General features: G+C 39.5%; 2 protein-coding genes across 6 annotated transcripts in view; both read right to left on the reverse strand.

Annotated features, from left to right (window-relative positions):
- Positions 1–255: 255 nt before the first annotated feature.
- pnpo (pyridoxamine 5'-phosphate oxidase) lies at positions 256–8,860 on the reverse strand. 2 transcript variants are annotated; one of them, XM_039740082.1, is made up of 8 exons: positions 8,611–8,724; positions 7,300–7,507; positions 6,166–6,290; positions 3,611–3,710; positions 2,562–2,615; positions 1,636–1,764; positions 1,400–1,470; positions 256–830 (listed from the first exon to the last, which is right to left on the reverse strand). In XM_039740082.1, exons 2-8 carry the CDS (start codon positions 7,318–7,320, stop codon positions 668–670), a joined length of 663 nt encoding a protein of 220 aa, XP_039596016.1. In that variant the 5' UTR covers positions 7,321–7,507; positions 8,611–8,724; the 3' UTR covers positions 256–667. The 2 variants fall into 2 exon arrangements, with proteins under 2 accessions (XP_039596016.1, XP_039596015.1); XM_039740081.1 differs by lacking the exon at positions 7,300–7,507 and having other exon boundaries at positions 8,611–8,860.
- Positions 8,861–15,785: 6,925 nt separating this feature from the next.
- sp2 (sp2 transcription factor) overlaps positions 15,786–19,735 on the reverse strand; it is a 33,244-nt gene continuing 29,294 nt past the window's right edge. For all 4 annotated transcript variants that reach the window (XM_039739501.1, XM_039739503.1, XM_039739504.1 and 1 more), the window contains 2 exons: positions 18,308–18,501; positions 15,786–16,051 (listed from right to left, as the gene is read on the reverse strand). In XM_039739501.1, the coding sequence (XP_039595435.1) occupies positions 15,951–16,051; positions 18,308–18,501 (295 nt within the window). In that variant the 3' untranslated portion in view covers positions 15,786–15,950. The remainder of the gene's footprint in view (positions 16,052–18,307; positions 18,502–19,735) is intronic.

Raw genomic sequence — 19,735 nt, forward strand, 5'->3', positions numbered from 1 at the left:
TAATAAAGAAAAGAATCAATTCAGAGGGCTGAACTCTAACAGCGCTATTTAAAAAGTGATGGGGGAAAAAAGTTAATTAGCAGTGAAAACTGGTCACTGATCAGGCAAAGGGTTAGAATGAAAACCTGCAGCCACGGCGGCCCTCCAGGACTGGAGTTCACCACCCCTGACCCAGTATAATCTAAACCCCCATTCTTTTACCATATGGCTACTTCATAAGGGTAGCACACCCCTCTTGATAGACAAGTCTTCAAAGCCTTTCCTTAAAATGGTTTTATTATGCCTATACCTTAGTACCAACATTAACAACAATGACAATACAGTCAAGATACCCAGAAACAATAAAAACATGGCACAAACCCCCAAAGCATATGGAGTATGGTGAATTCTGGTAAAACATCTAAAAACAGAAGCCTAGATGATGCAGCGAAACCTGGGCTCCATAATGCCTCCAGTTGGCTTGAGGCAGTGCATCTAAAAATTTCTAAAATATGTACAAAATACACTTTCAACACTGACAGACTTGACAAGTTAATTAACTTAACATGATATAAAATGAACAATCAAAAACGTTGGTTTGCTTGGACCGGCGAGCAGCAGCTTCTGTTCTGCAGAAGGTGGTGAGAAATGAGAGGAGACAGTTCAATGAAATGACATCAGTGCTACTTCATGGAGCGAGCCTCTGAAGGACCCAGCCATCTTCTACTTGAACACATTCGGTCTCTGTCAAGGTACTGCATGCCTTCTTCCTGAAGACGAGTCGGTCATGCAGCCGATTGGTCTGGCCTTGCCAAAACTCTATAATATCAGGCTTCAGAATGTACCCACCCCTGTAGGAGTCCAAAAAGGAGAGTCTTGGGTAAAGGTTATTAGGCTGTTTGTGCAGAAGAAAGGCCAGTAAAACAAATGACATATGCAGGTAAGCATGGATAAAAATGAAGAAAGATTATTGTAGGGCACTCCAAAGGCCAGTTAAAATGCACACAATGGTTAGAAATAAATAAAAAAAAAAAACACACTTAAAAGGGACAAAATATCAGGTGTTAAGATCCATGGTTTCACAAAGTTATAAAGAGGTACAACGTGGAGTGGATATATCAGTGTGGCCATGGCAAGTAAGAATACAGTGATATTCCGGATGTGTGCCCTCTGGTGGCTATAATGTGCACTGCCAAAAAGAAAAGCCAAATCATACGAGGATGTCACAGATTTCAGGCAGCATGCACTAGTATCAGTCTTCCGCTACGGCAGGTTGACTACATTTTTGGGATGGATCAATAATTACTAAATGATTCGACGCCCAATCCTAAACAATGCAAAGTGAGAACGATCACAGCCTCCTGATCTTCAATTTTTTAAAAATTCCACAGGATAAGAATATTCATAAATACACACTTACCAGTAATCTGGCAGGGGTACCTCAATGTCTTTGTACTTTTCGCATAGTTCTACATTTCTCTGCCTTAAAAACTGAAAATAGGAGAATAAATAGAAACGAGGAAAGACAAGTTAAATCTTACTCACCAACAATGGAATACAATTATAAATGTACTTATTCTAATGCATCAGAATTAAAGAACTCTAAAGCTGCACGTCACCCCCTTTGAGGGCACCCCCATCCCACCCAAATCTTACCTCTCTGTTGGGAATCACTGTGCTCTGCTGGCTCACCAGAGCTCCAATCTGACTGTCTTTGGGTCGAGAGTGGAAGTACTCCTCTGCCGCATCACGTGGAAGCCGACGCACCATTCCCTCAATACGTACCTGCTCAGACAAGGCCCTCACAAAAATTAGATTTTTTGCTCCCCGTGGTAAATTACAAATGAGACAGGAAGACATTGTTCAAAGTCTAATTTGACATTTAACAGTAGAGTGAAATTCTTATTTGCATGTTTCTCATTGACTAGCAACATTGGATCAACACCAACAGACAATGAGTTCAACACTGAATGTACCATCATTCACCAAATACATGACGATATAAACAACCATCATGCATCTGTCAGCACAAGCAGCTGGTGTGTAGCCCTGTGGATAGAAGGCCAGCTCTGACTCTAGTGGTGCAAGTGCTAAGGATTCGGAGCACAAGAGATGGAAAAGAGACTGTGCACGAGACAGAGGGCTGTAAAAACACTTTTCTAAAATCGGCCTGTGCTATACATGTCTGAAACAGATGGGGGCTGTATGCCAGTAATCATGAAGCAAGCAGATGCCACATCAGTATGCAATGCAGCCACTAAATCCACTGGCAAACCTGTCTGGATGCAAGAATAAGAACAATCCAACCGAAAAGCTTTCACTCTCTTCAACAGGACATCAATGAAAAGAGTGGTCATGCCAGAGGAGAAAATTGAAAACCTGGATTATTCAAGTCAGTGTACCCTTAAGAATGCACTCTTTTATTGAAAATGGTTCAAATTTAATGAGAAGTAAAAACTGGCAACCACCTCTAGTAGAACAAATGAGGTAATCAATGGACAATCCAATATAAAATGGAGCTACAGCCAGTTGGTCAAACATCATAACAAATAAATACAGAATGGAGAAAGCCAAATGCTTACCTGTCTGTTTAAAGGTTCCCAGTAGAACACCAGTGTGGCATAGGGATTGCTGTCCTGCAAATGTTACAGTAAAAGTCAGCTGGGTCACCATTAGCAAAATGAACAATGCCCAGTTTCTCAGTGGAGCACCTTATAGTCTAACATGGCAACATTTTGAAGAGTCACCTAGAGCAAAGTCAACACAAAATGTGATCAAGATGAACACCAACCAGAAATGACCATGTGAGCAAATTCAGAATTAGGCTGCTATGACAGGGAGAAGCTCAAAAGAGAAAAATAGAAAAAAGGTCGCAGAACGGCCTTCAGGGGACTCCAGAGAATGTGTGGGCGTAGTGAGGACATTTGGGCCACATAAGAGTTGGGAGTCTCTTCTCCTTCACAGAATCATGAAATATCAGGAAACTGGTTGAGCATTCAGTGTTTCCATTGCTACATAAAATAATGACTTACCAGATAAAATGTCAAAAAAAAATGTAATGCACTAAAAACATCTTTAATACTAGCAATACAATGGCACATGCGATTCCACAAGGCAAACAGAGTGGCGGTCACACTCTTAAAAGTAGGCAGAGCAAATTTGGTAACACAGAAAGCAGAAACAGGTCGAGACAAAATTACAAAAATGTTTTACTTCCATACAAGGCCACGGCCTATCATAGCGTGCCAGTCCATTACAGATCCCACTCATGCACTTGGACCAGTTTGGAATTAAAATTCATCTGATCTGCAGGTCTTTGGGAATGTGTTGGTCAAACAAAGAGTAACGGCAGAGCTGGGATTAAAGACCTTTAGAAAATATGGTGAAAGCCCCTGAGTGTTGCATTTATTTCTGAAATACAACGGGCACACATTTACCTGGATTGGTAACCTAGTGGTATTGGACGGTGCCATCTTATACACTTTGTGACATGCAAAATTTGAATGTTCTTTGCAAAATGTTTCTAAAAACTAAAAAGAACCTCCGAGACTGAAATTCCACAATAAGAAAAACACCACAACCCACTAATAACTTCAAACCACACTGAGAATAGAAAACTATCGCATCTTACCAGCTCCTTTCCCTTCCGGCTCTCATAGTTTGTGAAGAATCTGAAACCATCTCGACCAAAGCCCTTTAGAAGCAGCATTCGTGCAGATGGCCTACCCTCCCTGTGGAACAAAAGCCAAGAATGCTAAAGGTCACTTGGGTACTCCAGTTTCATCATAGCCTACATCTCGAAGATGTGCAGGTTGAGATAAATAAAGACTCTAAATCAGACTGTAAGGAGGACATGACGATGCGCGAGTGTGCCTCGACAGATCAGCACTCCAGGCAGGGCCTTGGCTCTTGGTCTGTATACCCAAAGCAGGTGGGATTGACTCCAGCTCTCAATAACTCAGTAATGACATAGGGATGCTGAGGAAGATACATATGGGCAGATGTTAAGGTAGAACTGAAAGCATTTTGAATTTTATAATAAAATGGTGGCTGATACAGCATGATGGACACAATGGTCAGACAGAACACACCAGAAGACTGGACTCATTACATAATACAATTAGGTTTTCTTGGATGTTCTTTCAAATACTTGGCACAGACTTGCCTGAAGTACTCTGGCATATACTGAAATAAGGATGCATAAAACAAAAAGCTTATTATTTTTTTTAACAATATCTGAATTAGACGAGAATTCATTAATGTTGTTCTAAAACACATGCACCCTTGCCTCTGTGTAGACCTCTTTGACGTTCACCACATATGAGGACTTGCCTCATAGTAGGCATTCTTCACACAGCTCTTGAAATTGGGTACGAGATGGAAGTGGACTTTGTTCTATACTTATATATTTGACTTAATTGAAAGTGTCAACAGCATTTTAGAATCTCCTGGAGCAAAGTCAACACAAAATGTGATCAAGATGTACACCATCCAGAAATGACCATGTGAGCAAATTCATAATTTGGCTGCTATAATGGGGAGGAACTCAAAAGGGACAAAGTGGCATAATGGCCTTTTAGGGGACTCCAGAGGATTTTTAAGTCCATAAAAGTATGACTGTTTTCAAGGTAAGAGTGGAACCAGATATTAATTGGCATCTTGAGTTTGCACAAATATTGGAGGAAAAAAAAAAAAAAAAAAGTGTAAAACAGGCGCAGCTCCATAAAGTTTGAATAAACCAAATCTTCATTGAATGATGTTTGCTAGATAATCACTGCTATTCACGTTGCTGTGAGCTTTTTAGCAAATTAACTTTCCAAAACAGCAAACTCTGAAATATGAGTTAAATACAAGTCACTAACAACTTTCAGGGGGGTTAAAAAACAAACAAACAAAAAAAAACAAAACAAAACGCAGGCTTCTTCTTAACAGTTGTGCTGTCCACACGGGGTCTTTAATTCAAGGGGGAGCAATGTCAAAATATGGCATTACCACATTTTACTCACATTGAGAAAATATCCAAGGCACAAATAAAAAGGAACAAGTACAGCCAGATTAGCGGCCTGCCTTAATATTCAGCAAGGAAACATGTTATTTTTAAATCACATATAACCAACAAAATCTTAGTAGAAGAAAACTTTTTTTTTCCACTTTTCAGTGCATTTGTTAATAAACTTGTGTCACACACATACACATATATACACATACATATATACACATACACATATATACTGCTCAAAAGAATTAAAGGAACACTTTTTAATCCGAGTATAGCATAAAGTCAATGAAACTTATGGGATATTAATCTGGTCAGTTAAGTAGCAGAGGGGGTTGTTAATCAGTTTCAGCTGCTGTGGTGTTAATGAAATTAACAACAGATGCACTAGAGGGGCAACAATGAGATGACCCCCAAAACAGGAATGGTTTAACAGGTGGAGGCCACTGACATTTTTCCCTCCTCATCTTTTCTGACTGTTTCTTCACTAGTTTTGCATTTGGCTACAGTCAGTGTCACTACTGGTAGCATGAGGCGATACTTGGACCCTACAGAGGTTGCACAGGCAGTCCAACTTCTCCAGGATGGCACATCAATACGTGTCATTGCCAGAAGGTTTGCTGTGTCTCCCTGCACAGTCCTGACCTGGGTGGGAAGGGACTTGACAGAAATAACATTAATCGACAGAGCGATCATGAAGTGACACACAACACTCATTCAAAATCCTAACCCCATTGAAACCTCACACGTGTGAAGTACTGGCAATGTGTGTGTCTGTTGGAGAATCAAAACCTTCAATCTTTCTTAGAAAAGCCCAACACTTAATCCACTGAGCCAGTATCGCCAAATCTCTGAAAAGAGTATTTCACCAAATTTGAATACAAAATGATGAAAAACGGTAAAACTAAATAAAACAAAAAAAAAACAAAACAAAACAGATTAGTTAGTGTACATTGGTCTCGAACCTTTGAACATCCAACATGTTAACCACTTGATCAATGCCGCTTAACTGTCATATTAAAGTACTTTGACAAACCTCCAATATCAATTAATATAATTTTTTTTTATTATTAATTAGTCTACATTGGTCTTGAACCTTCAACAGTTTGTCCAACAGATTAACCCCTTGACCAACACCACTAATTCACACACACACACACACACACTTGAGAGTGGAGCGGCCAGCTTACTTAGTGCAGGTTGCCAAACACATAGCATTGGCTTCTCCCACAGCAGGACAATGTGATGCCTCCTCAAACCACTTGGTGAACTGCTGAATTGGATCCAAAGATACCAAATGATTCTCTTCAAATGCCTATAAAAAAAGAAAAAGAAAATGGCAGAAAAATTATTAAAAAAAGAATCCACATGAATGCTGCAACCATCATGATCAATCTCCCTCCACCACTTATGACAAGGAAGGCGCATATGCACACCTCTAACTAAAATCTAGCTGGTACTTTTAATGCTGCATATCCATTATATTTAAACCTTATCCTGGCTACAGTATTGCTAAAGCATTTACAAAAACATTTGCACAATAGTAGAACATTAAAAATAAAGCTTTCAAGTTTGACCAGAAAACAAGATTTTCTAAGAAGTGGCATTTTTGTGACAGGATCAGCTGCCAGCAAAAACAAACAAGCCCCAGTTTCTGCTTCATTACTTCATGAACTTCAGAGCAGCAGCAAGTGATTTGGTTTTGTGAATGTAGATTACAAACAACCATTTAAACAAATAACACACTTCGATGCATTAAAACGGCTGTGCATTTCACAGGCAAGTGCTATTATGAAATCTTCTTATTAAAGTCTTATAACATACAAGGTCACCAGCGATACAAAAGCGTGAAGACCATGGTGGGGCTGTTGGTTATTTATGCACAGCCTTATTTTTATAAGGCACATATTCAAAATTTTATATACAGGTACATCTCAGCATAGTGACAGTGAAATGGTACCGTGTAGGTGGCGATGGTGGTGTGATGTCTAGCACACTTACCATTCAAACAAAAAACAAAGAGATCAGGGTTCGAGTCCCATCCATTAAAATGAACCTTATTTTTTTATATCAATCCTTCTCCTCACTGTTTTTGTCATGGCTCCAATGCCCTCTTGGTGGGGCCGTATTTTCTCTAAAGCTTTCAGTTCGGGGTTGAAAGCAGAGTCTCTCACTATTATACCACTGCTGCCCCCACCAAGTGTCATTTCTCTTCTGTCATATTTGAGAAGGCACATGTCAGGTTTTTGACAGGTAACATGGGTTGTCACCTATACAGGTGAAGGTAATTCTTTGGGACTAAACATTAAAGTAAAAGAACGCACAGATTTATTAGTCAACACCATCAACTTGTTCACCTCTGTCCACTTCACGCTTCAAGTCGGTCATCTGGGTATTGTTGTCATCTGCAGCATGGCCTGTCCCTATAGCAGGGGTTCTCAAACTCAGTGCTGGGGACCCTCTGTGGCTGCAGGCTTTTGTCCCAACCAGAATCACATTTAATTTGCTGGTCTTTTTTTCTCTTCTCTTATTCTACATTCAGAAAAGCACAATAGTGTGATTTTTTACATATAGAAAATATTTAAAAGTATTTCTATTTTTTCATATGTCTAAATGCTGAACTCATTTTTTTCTATTATTTTTGACCCCTTTTCTGTGTCGTTTGTGTCTAACGCTGTATCCTAATAATGACAATTAAAAAGAAGCTGGGCAGACACCTGCAAAAACAACACTGGGTTATAAAAGGCTGCACCTACTTTAGCGCCAGACCCACTAATTAGGAAAAAATGGATCAAACAACCAAAAAAAAAAACTGAAAAAGAACAATGAACGCCAGGCTAAAATATAATTGCTTTGTACATTTTAATAAAAAAAATTACGGGACTTTGTCTCATCACTGTTACATTGACTCCAAAACACAGAAACCTGGTAAAAACTGATCACTTCATTGGGCTAGCGGTCCAATTAAAAACAGAAGTTGGTTGGAACAAAAACCAGCAGCTGCAGTGAGACCCCTGGGCCGAGACTGCGAACCACCGACATAGAGGCCTGCGCAGAATTCCGAGCAGATGTGCTTCACTGGGATTTGTTCAGCCTGGCGATGCAGGAGTGCGCATGCGCGACTGCCAGGTGTTTGACCGCTGTCAACTGCTGTCAATGTTGTATTGGTGTTCGAGTAATATAACAGCACACCCAGAATGTATCTTTAAAACGAGTCACAAAGATGATTTGCAAAGCGGTTATACAAGAATAAAACTATTCGTAAGGGTTACTTGCTGAAGGATAAGTCAGGTAGGTAAAAAGGGTAAGAGGGCACCTTTACTAAGCTTCCAGTCTCTCTATATAGAATGACACGAAGAAATGGTTTCCAATGAATTCTACTCGTTATAACAATAAATTATCTGCAGATGTCGAAAGACGACACCGTCGCAAAAATAAGCAACTTACACTAAAATAAAGAGGCTCCAACACGCGTATTTGGGAAAACGCGGCGCCCCGTGCAGGTTTGACGACGAACCCCTTCGCTTTGCCGCTGAAGCGCAGCAGCTACACGGAAGGCTGCCCTGTGGCGCCAAAACATCAGCGTGCAAGTAGGCAAAAATAATAATAAAGTAGTATCAATTCAAGGCACTGACCTCTTCGTCTGCCTTGTAGGTTTTCCTCATGGCGCTCAGGTCCATCTTCCGCGACTGTCCACTACAACACCGAGCCACTGGTGACAAATTAAACAAACTGCACCTCACCAGTACGCGCAGGTTCGCGGACTTTAACATTTCAGGGGAGGGGTAGGTGGACGCTCGTGCCGGTGACGTAACAGGACTAGCTATTTGTCTATTTGGGCTCTATGCCTTCAATAGCCAATCGTTAACATCATCCCTGTGACGTCACCAGCAGACAACTGGAATCTACGGAGCCCCACAGAAGCCAATATATATCAGAAAACGCGTTTTCATAATCATGCCGCCATTCCTATATCGCAGGAAACTATCTAGATGTTAAATTTTGACACAGTCTCATTAACAGACTCAGAGGAACACATTATAAATGACCATGCCATTAAAATAGCATTCTGTAAAAATCCAGTATAAACTGCACGTTAAATATACACAAAAACATCCATTCATTCATCGTTTCATTGAAATCACGTAATCCACGTAGAGAGTTGCAGGTGGCTGCAGTCTGTCACAGCATTGTCGGGTTCAAGGTAAGAACTACCTTCAGAGAGAATACCTGGCAACTTAAGGAAAAATACATTCTCACTCGGTCACAAGGCCACTAACAGCCACATGAGCAGACCTGATTCGTATTTCTTAACGATTATTTCATGTTGTATTTGACGTACGATGGTATAGTCATTATCGTTTGTATTGTGCTACTGGGAGTCTGTGGGAGGTAAGCAGGGAGGAATCCCATTGTATTAAATCCACGACATAAAAATTTGAAGTTAATCATTCTGGTTAATTGCACAATACGTATGTATAATACGTTAATCATTTCAATTTAGTTAAATGTGTCGTTCAGTTATCAGATTATTTCATGGACTTTGGTGTGAATGCCAGCGCAGTCATATTATGCAGCTTGTATAGGCCCTTAAAGGTTTCTTTGCTTTCTTTCCATAGTTGAAAGAAGTACAGACTTCATCTTCTTTCGGCTGCTCCCGTTAGGGGTCGCCACAGCAGGTCATCTTCTTCCATATCTTTCTGTCCTCTGTATCTTTCTCTGTCACCCCCATCACCTGCATGTCCTCTCTCACCACATCCATAAACCTTCTCTTAGGCCTTCCTCTTTTCCTCTTCCCTGGCAGCTCTATAATTATCATCCTTCTCCCAATATACCCAGCATCTCTCCTCTGCACATGTCCAAACCAATGCAATCTCTCTGACTTTGTCTACCAACTGTCCCACCTGAGCTGACCCTCTAATGTCCTCATTTCTAATCCTGTTCATCCTCGTCACCCCAATGTAAATCTTGGCATCTTTAACTCTGCCACCTCCAGCTCTGTCTCCTGCTTTCTGGTCAGTTCCACCGTCTCCAACCCATATAACAAAGCTGGTCTCACTACCGTCCTGTAGACCTTTCCTTTCACTCTTGCTGATACCCGTCTGTCACAAATTACTCCTGACATCCTGCCTGCACTCTCTTTCACCTCTCTTCCACAATCCCTGTTACTCTTTACTGTGGATCCCCAAGTATTTAAACTCATCCACCTTCACCAACTCTACTCCCTTCATGCTCACCATTCCACTGACCTCCCTTTTATTCACACTCATGTATTCTGTGTTGTTCCTACTGACCTTCATTCCTCTCCTCTCATATCTCCACCTCTCCAGGGTCTCCTCAACCTGCTCCCTACTCTCACTACAGATCACAATGTCATCAGCAAACATCATAGTCCACGGGGACTCCTGTCTAATCTCGCCTGTCAACCTGTCCATCACCGTTGCAAATAAGAAAGGGTTCAGAGCTGATCCCAGATGTAATCCCACCTCCGTCGCTCCTACTGCAGACCTCACCACAGTCACACTTCCCTCGTACATATCCTGTACAACTCGTACGTACTTCTCTTCCACTCCCGACTTCCTCATACAATACCACAGCTCCTCTCTTGTCACCCTGTCATATGCTTTCTGCAGGTTCACAAAGGCACACAATGCAGCTCCTTCTGGGATTCTCTTAACTTCTCCATCAACATCCTCAAAGCAAACATTGTCTGTGGTGCTCTTTCTTGGCATGAAACCATACTGCTGCCTCATTTCTTAACCTACCTTCCACAACAGACTACTGTAGCTCAATTGTTGTGTCTGAACTGGCCCGGTATGAGTTACCGTATCCCAGGGGAATGTGCAACGCTCCAGTTTTATACACAATGCAGCATCTTCCCCAAAGAATATGTTGGGATATACAGGTTAGGAAAATGGATGGGCAGTTAAAAAGTTAGGAGTGATATTATGCCTATCTTATTAAAAAGTTGAGACATTGACTTTGGTTCTCAAGTACCGTACCCTTGAAAAATACCAACATTAGAAAGATTTAGATGAGAACAGGCCATCCAACCCAACAAGGCTCGACAGTCCTATTCAGTTAATTCCTCCAAAGTAACATCAAATCGAGTTTTGAAGGTCCCTAACATCCACGTTACTTGGTCACCTGTTCCACGTATCTGTGGTTTGCCGTGTGAAGAATAGCTTCCTGATGCTTGTATGTTTCCAACTGTGCCCCCGTGTTCTTGATGAACTCATTTTAAAGTCACAAATCTCAGTCCACCGGACTAATTCCCATCATAGTTTTAAACACTTCAATGAGGTCTCTTCTAAAATCTCTTTTTGCTTAAACTGAAAGGGCTCAGCTCTTTTAATCTTTCCTCCTAACTCATTCCCTTCAGACCTGAAATCAGCCTAGTTGCTCTTCTCTAGACTTTTGATTTCCAAACCACTGGCAATTTTGCTATACCTTGAACACAAAAAAGAAAATTACAGTTAACTTGGGAGTATGCTATAAAACAGAATATTTGGCTTCTGGATTTGTTTCTGCTTCCATTCTGCAATGTCGTTTTAAAATAAAAAAAAAATAGGAAAAAAAAAACGGAGATGCGTAAAACTAAATTTCACATCAACAAATGAAAAACTGAACCTGATAAAAACGTACTCCTGTAAATTCAAGGAAATTTCACTTCTACCGTGAAGTGCTGAAGGCACCTGCCATACAAATCCTCCTTTTCTAGAACTCTGCGGAGTCCCGAGTCTCTTGCACACGATGACTTCACGCTGGCAACACCCCAGACAGCACTTGAACGGCTTCACAACATTCCGATTTTCATTCAAACCCATTCACGTCTTCATTGTCTTACCCCCACTCTTAAAAATAAAGGTGCCAGGGTGATTCTTCAGAGTGATGCCATAGAGGAGCCATTTTCGATTTCCAAAAGACCCATCTACTGTATGTGAAGGTTCCAGAGAGAACCTTTTATTTATTCAGATCCATCACAGGCTCCATGCAGCGAAGAACCACAAAGTGATGTTAACAGATCTGTGGAGTCTCAATAGGTCCCGATTTTCAAACGACTCTCTCTGCATACGGATGTCACACAGGCGAAGTGCAGGCTTTCTTAATCTGTCAAGTGTCCAACTAGGAAGCCAACCGTACTTTATAAAGATTTCCATTTTGTTTTTCTACATATCAGATACAAAGCACAAAGTACCAGCTTCAGTTGCAAAGAACCTTCCTCAGAATGAAATGGTGATTAGTCAAACAATAGTTCTACAAGGAACCGCAGAGGCCCCAAAATTAAAAAAAAAAAAAAAGACCCACAAAGTGCCATTAAAGAACCAGGAATTTTCGGAGTGCAGATCAGGGACTTGAGAGCCACAGTCTACCCCAGCAGAATCAGGAGCGGACCCCGGATGAGACGCCGCTTCTTTACAAGGCTCACAGACTCATTGGGGGTCCAATAAGAGACTCCAATAAACTAACGTGCACATCTTTACTCTTTTTATCAAGCCGGACAACTCGTCGTTTATTCTGCACTGTGTAAATATATTCAGAATGCAATTTATTGAAACGTGTAGAAGTTAAGGACCAGCATAACTCAAATCGGCAGACTTCAAGCTGGGGGGTAAAAACCTCTCCCAATGGAAAAATAAAATGAAATACAATTAAACATGGGAAACTGTGGTGGGCTGGCACCCTGCCCGGGGTTTGTTTCCTGCCTTGCGCCCTGTGTTGGCTGGGATTGGCTCCAGCAGACCCCCGTGACCCTGTGTTAGGATATAAACGGGTTGGGTAATGGATGGATAAACATGGGGAAAGTCACACACACACACACACACACACGTTGCAGCAAATCTTCATAACCAACTGAATCAGAGAGAAAAAAATGAAACATTACACTGAAAATTAAATTTACTGGAATTTGTAACTGGCACTGCTGTATCTGATCACTGCTATACCAGGACAGAAAACACATATTTACTATTAATGACCCCCCAACCCCAACATCTGAAGTGACAGATTGTGATTTTTGAAATGGAAAGTCATTTTGATTAGGATTGCTAGTCACAGGTATTACAAAAACCAAACAAACAAAAGGTGCTAATGTCTGACAGTCACAACACAGGTTGTGTGGCTTAAACAAAGACAGGCTGCTTTTAGCGAACGTCACTTTCGTCAACAAGTCTGAAAACCAAGCAGAGTTATCCTACCTTGGCAAAGATGGTCAAGCATCCGTGAATGTGATTAGAATGCGAGGATACGACGCTCTAAAGCAGACAGAAACATTTTGGGTTATTTCACAAACCGGCAGGTGTATTCATGCGAGCGAAATGGCAACGCGGCAAACACAAAAGGACAGGCCTCAGTCGCTCTGGCGTTACTTAAGAACTTAACACAAGAGAAAGGAAAAGGAAAGAGAATCATAAATTAACAAAAGGAAAACGCAGGAAACAGAAATGTTCAGATATTTTAAACAGGCTGACTTGGTACTTAAAAAAAAAAAAACCAAAACATTCAGATCAAATAAAAAAGGTAAGAGAAACAAAAAAATATCTACATAAAGCACAGACTTTTTAACTCAACTACTGTAAAATGCTGTTATTTTTAATATAAGCTGTTATGGAAAATGTAATGCTACAGTTTAAATAATGAGAAAAAAACACACACACTCTTAAAAAAAATAATCAAAAACTTAAATTAGGACTTATTTTGAAGTATACTGCGGAACATAAGAGCCATGACATGAAACAGAAATAAGTGTAAATCCTGTCCTATCCATTTTAAGCTACTGACTTGTTTTTCTGTTTTTTAAAAAAAATGTTGTTAACACTTTTTGAACATAAAAACTATCTTTAGAGAGCAAAAGGTGAAATCAGTGCTGCTTCAAAAAAATAAAAAACACTTTACATTCATTTTTAGGCACTTTATACCCATGCCACATGCAGAAGTGCTTGCTGTTGAGAAATTAAACATCTGTATTTTTGATTGGTTTAGTCTAATAAAGGAATAAAACAAAAACAAATATTAGTAGTAAAGTACCAGCCCTATATACAAACGTATCACATCTGCACAATATACAAAACCAGTTTTTAAATTTGCAAAGCATTATACAAACAGCTCAAAAGCTTAAATGAGAGATCAGTCTGGCCAAAATATTACTCTTTTAAAATAAACAATTTCTGTACATAAGGTGAACATCATCAATTCTATTCATTTTAAACAGTGATCAGTTTTTTTGAGTACCATCTTTGAAATATGTAATGGTGACTGCACAACACAACAAAATGCTGTAATCACTCAATGCACCCGACTTCCTCAAAAAGCATAAATGAGGCATCTGCTGTGCTGGCATGGAAAGACCAAAAAAAAAAGAAAAGAAAAAAGAAAAAGACAAGATTCTGTGTAAAACCCAACATTAAAATTAATAAACCAGCTTGGGTGTGTCTAGGAGGGGCACAAGTGGACATAATAACTTAGAAAGGACATACTAAGAGAGAGAAAAACTGAGTCCAAGTAAAATATAAAGTACAAAATGTGTATGTGTGTATATTATATATATATATATATATATATATATATATATATATATATATACAGTACATACACACGCATACTCTATATGGTGGCAAGAATTTCACTGTATTCTTTACATGTAACAATAATGGCCTATTAACCATTAAATATGTGAAGCATTCTGGGTATACCTTGATGCACTTCAAAAGCAAATAACCAAGCAAAAATACTGAGAGCATTAAATTTAGGTGTTTAATATTAACCCAGGGTGGCACGGTGGCACAGAGGGTAGCGCTGCTGCCTTGCAGTAAGGAGACCTGGGTTCGCTTCCCGGGTCCTCCCTGTGTGGAGTTTGCATGTTCTCCCCGTGTCTGCGTGGGTTTCCTGCCACAGTCCAAAGACATGCAGGTTAGGTGCATTGGTGATTCTAAATTGTCCCGTGTGTGTGTGTGCGCCCTGCAGTGGGCTGGCACCCTGTCCGGTGTTTGTTTCCTGCCTTGCGCCCTGTGTTGGCTGGGATTGCCTCCAGCAGACCCCCATGACCCTTTTGTTAGGATATAGCGGGTTGGATAATGGATGGATGGACACTGTATATATGTGTGTGTGTGTGTGTATCCACATTTATATACATATACACATATAAAATATATAATTGGTTTATATATGTAGGGGTTCTCTGTTGCTCCCACCTGTTTTTCGACTCAGCAGAAAACAATTATAAACTAAAATAGCAATGCAATTTCTCACAATACACAATTATCCGTTTTTAATACTGGGTGCAATTTCTCTAAGGCAACTTTATCAATAGAAAAAATTGTCACATCTTCCAGAGCGATGTCATGGTTTATAAAGCAGACATGGAGGATTACAAGTTTCTAGTGAAATCAAATTTACAAAGTTTTTAATTGCAACAATTCTGCTGCCACTCATTTGAGGCAGGAGCTTTAATAGATTAAATCATTTTATTGTTTAAGTTAAACAGCAACTACATAAAAAAAGTCTCCTTTCACTTTAGGCTGCATGCCTGTTCAGTCACCCTGTTGTTTCTGAATTACCTGCCGACGAGACTATACAACAAAAGAAAATGGAAAATATGAAAATTCAGGTTCTTATGATACCACTTATGGGGGGGAAAAAAAAGTTGCTGACTTTTGACGATTAGATAGCAGACACCATGTATGTTACTGTTTGAGTTTGATTTCATGGAAATCCAAATGGGTTTTGTGTTACTAAACAGTGAAAAGCTGCAGTCTCCATGCAGGCTGAGAATAAAAGCTCAGAAGAGTCTTCTTCCTTCCTTTTCCTCGTCTTCTTTTTTTTTTTTTGCAAAGCCTTGCTCAAGTGATGTGGAAAGAATCAGCATTATGAGGAAGATCTGCTACTGGCACGTTTGGCCTTCCACAGAAAATGAACACCAGTTTTCGTGACTCTAAGAAGAGCAGTTTGTTTCCCTTATATTTCCTTTACAGCAGTTTCACAAGTTCTTGGTGTTCATATGCGTTTTGTAATGTTTGGTGAGGTGGTCACTTCTCATGAAACGTTTCTGGCATTGTGAACACTCAAATCGTTTGTCACCTAGGAAGAAAGTGGGGGAAGAAAAGAACTTTAGTTACTCCAAACTTAAAAGATTTTAGGACAAACGCATGCAATTCTCTGATATCTATTATCTTTAATCTGAAGAAAATGCAACACATATTAAAAGGCAAAGTTGCCGTTTTTTTTTTTTGTTTGCCTACGCATACAGTCGTATAACAAGGAACCACTGAACACAAGAAGAAGGCAAACATGATTTAAAAAGACGTATGTGTGTGTTCACACTGCAATGTCCTTTCGTCCAGGGTGTGATCCTGCCTTGCACTCTTTGCTAGCTGGGATAGGCTCCATACACTCGTGATCCTGCTTTGGAAAATGCAGCTTACAAAATGGCAAATGACAATGACGTGTCATCTTCCAGCCATCAATGCTGACCCTTTTTTGGTGTAGTTTCAATTGAAGAAAAAAAAAAAAAAAGGATGAACAATAAAATCAAAGCATACAACTTGTGTGTGCAAGTACAGCATATTTAACAATGTCCACACACAAGCTCAAACGACATAACTGCCTCACTAAACTGGCACCCTCTTCAATTATAACACTAGTGATCGCTTCATAATCTTAACGGGCGGTGTTCCACAAACTGATAAGATTTCAAAATCATCTTCTCTCTAAATGCTAAACTTTTTTTTTTTTTTAAATCTCTTTACAAATTGTACAGAAAAACTGGACATCTATGCCTTTATTTTACTGTCAGACGAGCTCTTATTTGCGGTTTTTATTTGCAGCACCTTTCACCTAACTGTGAGAACAGCGAGTGGTCAGGCAAGAGGTCTAGTAATGCGTATTAGTAAGTAATAATAAATAAAAATGAGAGTACTTAACCTTTATTGACAGGAAAGTAAATGAATACCAAAGTGCTATATACTGCTAATCCTGAAAGTCAAATACATAAAAGGCATATAAAATGATTAGCAGCAGATTCAACTATAAAAGCTGCTTTAAGTACTGTTTAGATGTATTTTTACTATGTAGAAGTATTTGACTGCTTTGTGAGACTGGTAATAGATGATGGCTTCCAACCTAACGTTCCCACTTATTTCACTTTCATTCACTAGGCAACTTACCACAACTAACAGATGCACTTCATTATTTCTGCCAGTGACTTGAATAAACATGTCAGGCTTTTTAGTAATGCTGACAAAGAACAAAGACAGGATGTTTTTCAATTCTTTCATCAAATATACGTAAATCTCCATAATCCTGCTTTTCGAGTGCCATGAAAATTAAAAGTTGGTGGTGGGGTAAAAACTTTCAGTGCCAAAGAATAAGGAGAAAAACCATCTGATGGGTACTGAAAGCAAACAACATCTAAACGTGATGATTTGTTAGTATTTGAATAGCTGGCCAATTCCATTTTTTTTTTCAATTTTGAAGGCAGTATTTTAAAACTCTCTGACACTGAAAGACAAAAAAAAAAATGCCACTAAAATATGGAGTGACAATGAATGTTTAGGGTGCCAAACACATAGCCAATGTCTTTCAAAAAACCATACAGCTGCCTGACAGGTAGGGCAGACAAATAAGCATTTTCTTGTGAGTGTCAGGCAGATGGCCCAAAACACAATAAATGTTGTCACGCATGCTGGCCAGACAATTGCCTTCCAGGCTGACCTAAGGTATGTGGTACCACCCCGGGACAAAAGGGGGCGCTGACACTAATAGTCATGTCTCACCTTTCCCTCACAGCCTTGAGGGTAACAAAGTCAAAGAAGCTATAAAAGGGAGATGCACCCAGATAGATGGCGTCTCATTTTGGACCTGACCAGAATAGTGAATGCTAGAGAGAGAGAGAGTAGGAGAGAACATGCAACGAAAGCACAGATTCAAAGGAATTGTCCCTAGCCAACAGCACCTATAAGCATGTGTTTTTTGTTAGTTATTTTTTTGTTGTTGCTGGAATTAAACAGGGTTTTGCCCGGTTGGCACCCCAAGCATTTGGCTTTTGCCCTGCTTCATTATTCACCCTGCTACAAAAAGTCTATCAACAGGCACAAAAACATTGTCTTCAATAGACTCTAAGAGGAGCCAATACTGATTTAGTATTCAAAATTCAAAATGAACGTCATTGTTTATCAATAATTGAAACATGTCCCTGGTTTATTTGATTGTAAAATTAAACTGTAGCAGGCTATTACAGTGCTGATGGGACTCTCTTGTACCAAGTTTAGGTGTAGAACCAGGGTGAGTTGTTTTGTGAAGAATTCTATGGTGGAGTTTGGATTGTAAAAAACTAACCTGTGTGTGTCCTGGCATGTCTTTGCAGCTCATCACTCCTCGTAAAACGTTTCCCGCAGAACACCCAGTTGCAAACAAAGGGCCGCTCTCCTGTATGCAGTCGTACGTGTGCCCGGAGCAGGGAGGTTTTTCTGAAGGTCTTCTCACAGCCTGGTATGTGGCATATATGCTTCTTTTTGCCCACATCTCCTGGCCTGCATCAGATCCAAAGCAAAGCCACAATCATGTGTATGTGTTAAGCATTACAGGACAACAACTGCCTTTCTAATAACCCAATTAAAGTTTATTTTGTATTAGGCTGGTAAAGCGGAGAATAATTCAACATTTGAACATCACATCCTTACATATGAAAAAATAAAAAAAATAAAAAATCCATTTAACTGCTTCATTCTACAAACCTTGCTAGTTACCCAAATTATATACAACATTAAATGGGGTTCTGAACAGTGCAGTATGGACAGCTGATTTTTTTATAGACCAATAACCAAATTTTGTTTAACTGATGGTCAAATTCTCACTGAATCTGAATAGATCTCTTTACTGTAGATACTAGTAATTAGGTAATCTCAGCAGAAAAATAAATATACACACATACAAATTTGCATAAAACACTCAAATCAGTCTAGCACTCGATTCAGGCTCACAGTCTCTTTATCTCACTCATGACTGGATGGAAGATCACCTCGTTAAAAATAAAAAAGGTGTGTATTAGGGGTGATCCCATTTTTTTTGGGTCAATACCAATCACTGATTTCATGTTACTAGAAAGGGGTGACTCAGATTTTTTTTCTTTATAATGCACTTTGTACTGTAACCAGAGCAGTATAAGATTTATGTTCTATATTAAACTGCTAAACTTGGTATTTTTATAATTAAACTGCACAACACAGGGGTGTACCTGTTCATTTTCTAACAATACAATTAAATCATGTAGGCCTATTGTTCAGTGACCATAAAAATATTAAAATGAATAAAATTCCCTTAAAATCAATGCTTTTTTAACTAACAAAATAATTATATAAAAAATATGACAAAGAATCTTGTCATAATTACATTCCACAATTCTCATAAACTGTTCACAAGATGTTTATAAAGTAAATACAAGTATACACATACAATAGACAAATTTGGATCTTCAGCTATCTAGACTATTAATTACTAAGCAGCAAGGGCAAATATTTCTTTTTCTAAGTAAAAATGTGAGCTGCTGCACACAACACAAGCTCATTCACCATCCACACTCGGGAAAGTACTGTCCACTTCAATAAAGGACAAAGAGAAAAATTGTGAAGTCATTAAAGCAACTTCCGTTTTCATCTCTTTTTCACTCCAAGTTAATCTTGAGAGCACATACGTTTACCACTCCTCTCCAAGCACAGGACTTGGATTCCTTTTCTCAGTTGAATTACTCCACTTTTTTTTTTATAC

Source organism: Polypterus senegalus, chromosome 17 (genome assembly GCF_016835505.1).
Source record: "Polypterus senegalus isolate Bchr_013 chromosome 17, ASM1683550v1, whole genome shotgun sequence".
Taxonomy (NCBI): Eukaryota; Metazoa; Chordata; class Cladistia; order Polypteriformes; family Polypteridae; genus Polypterus; species Polypterus senegalus.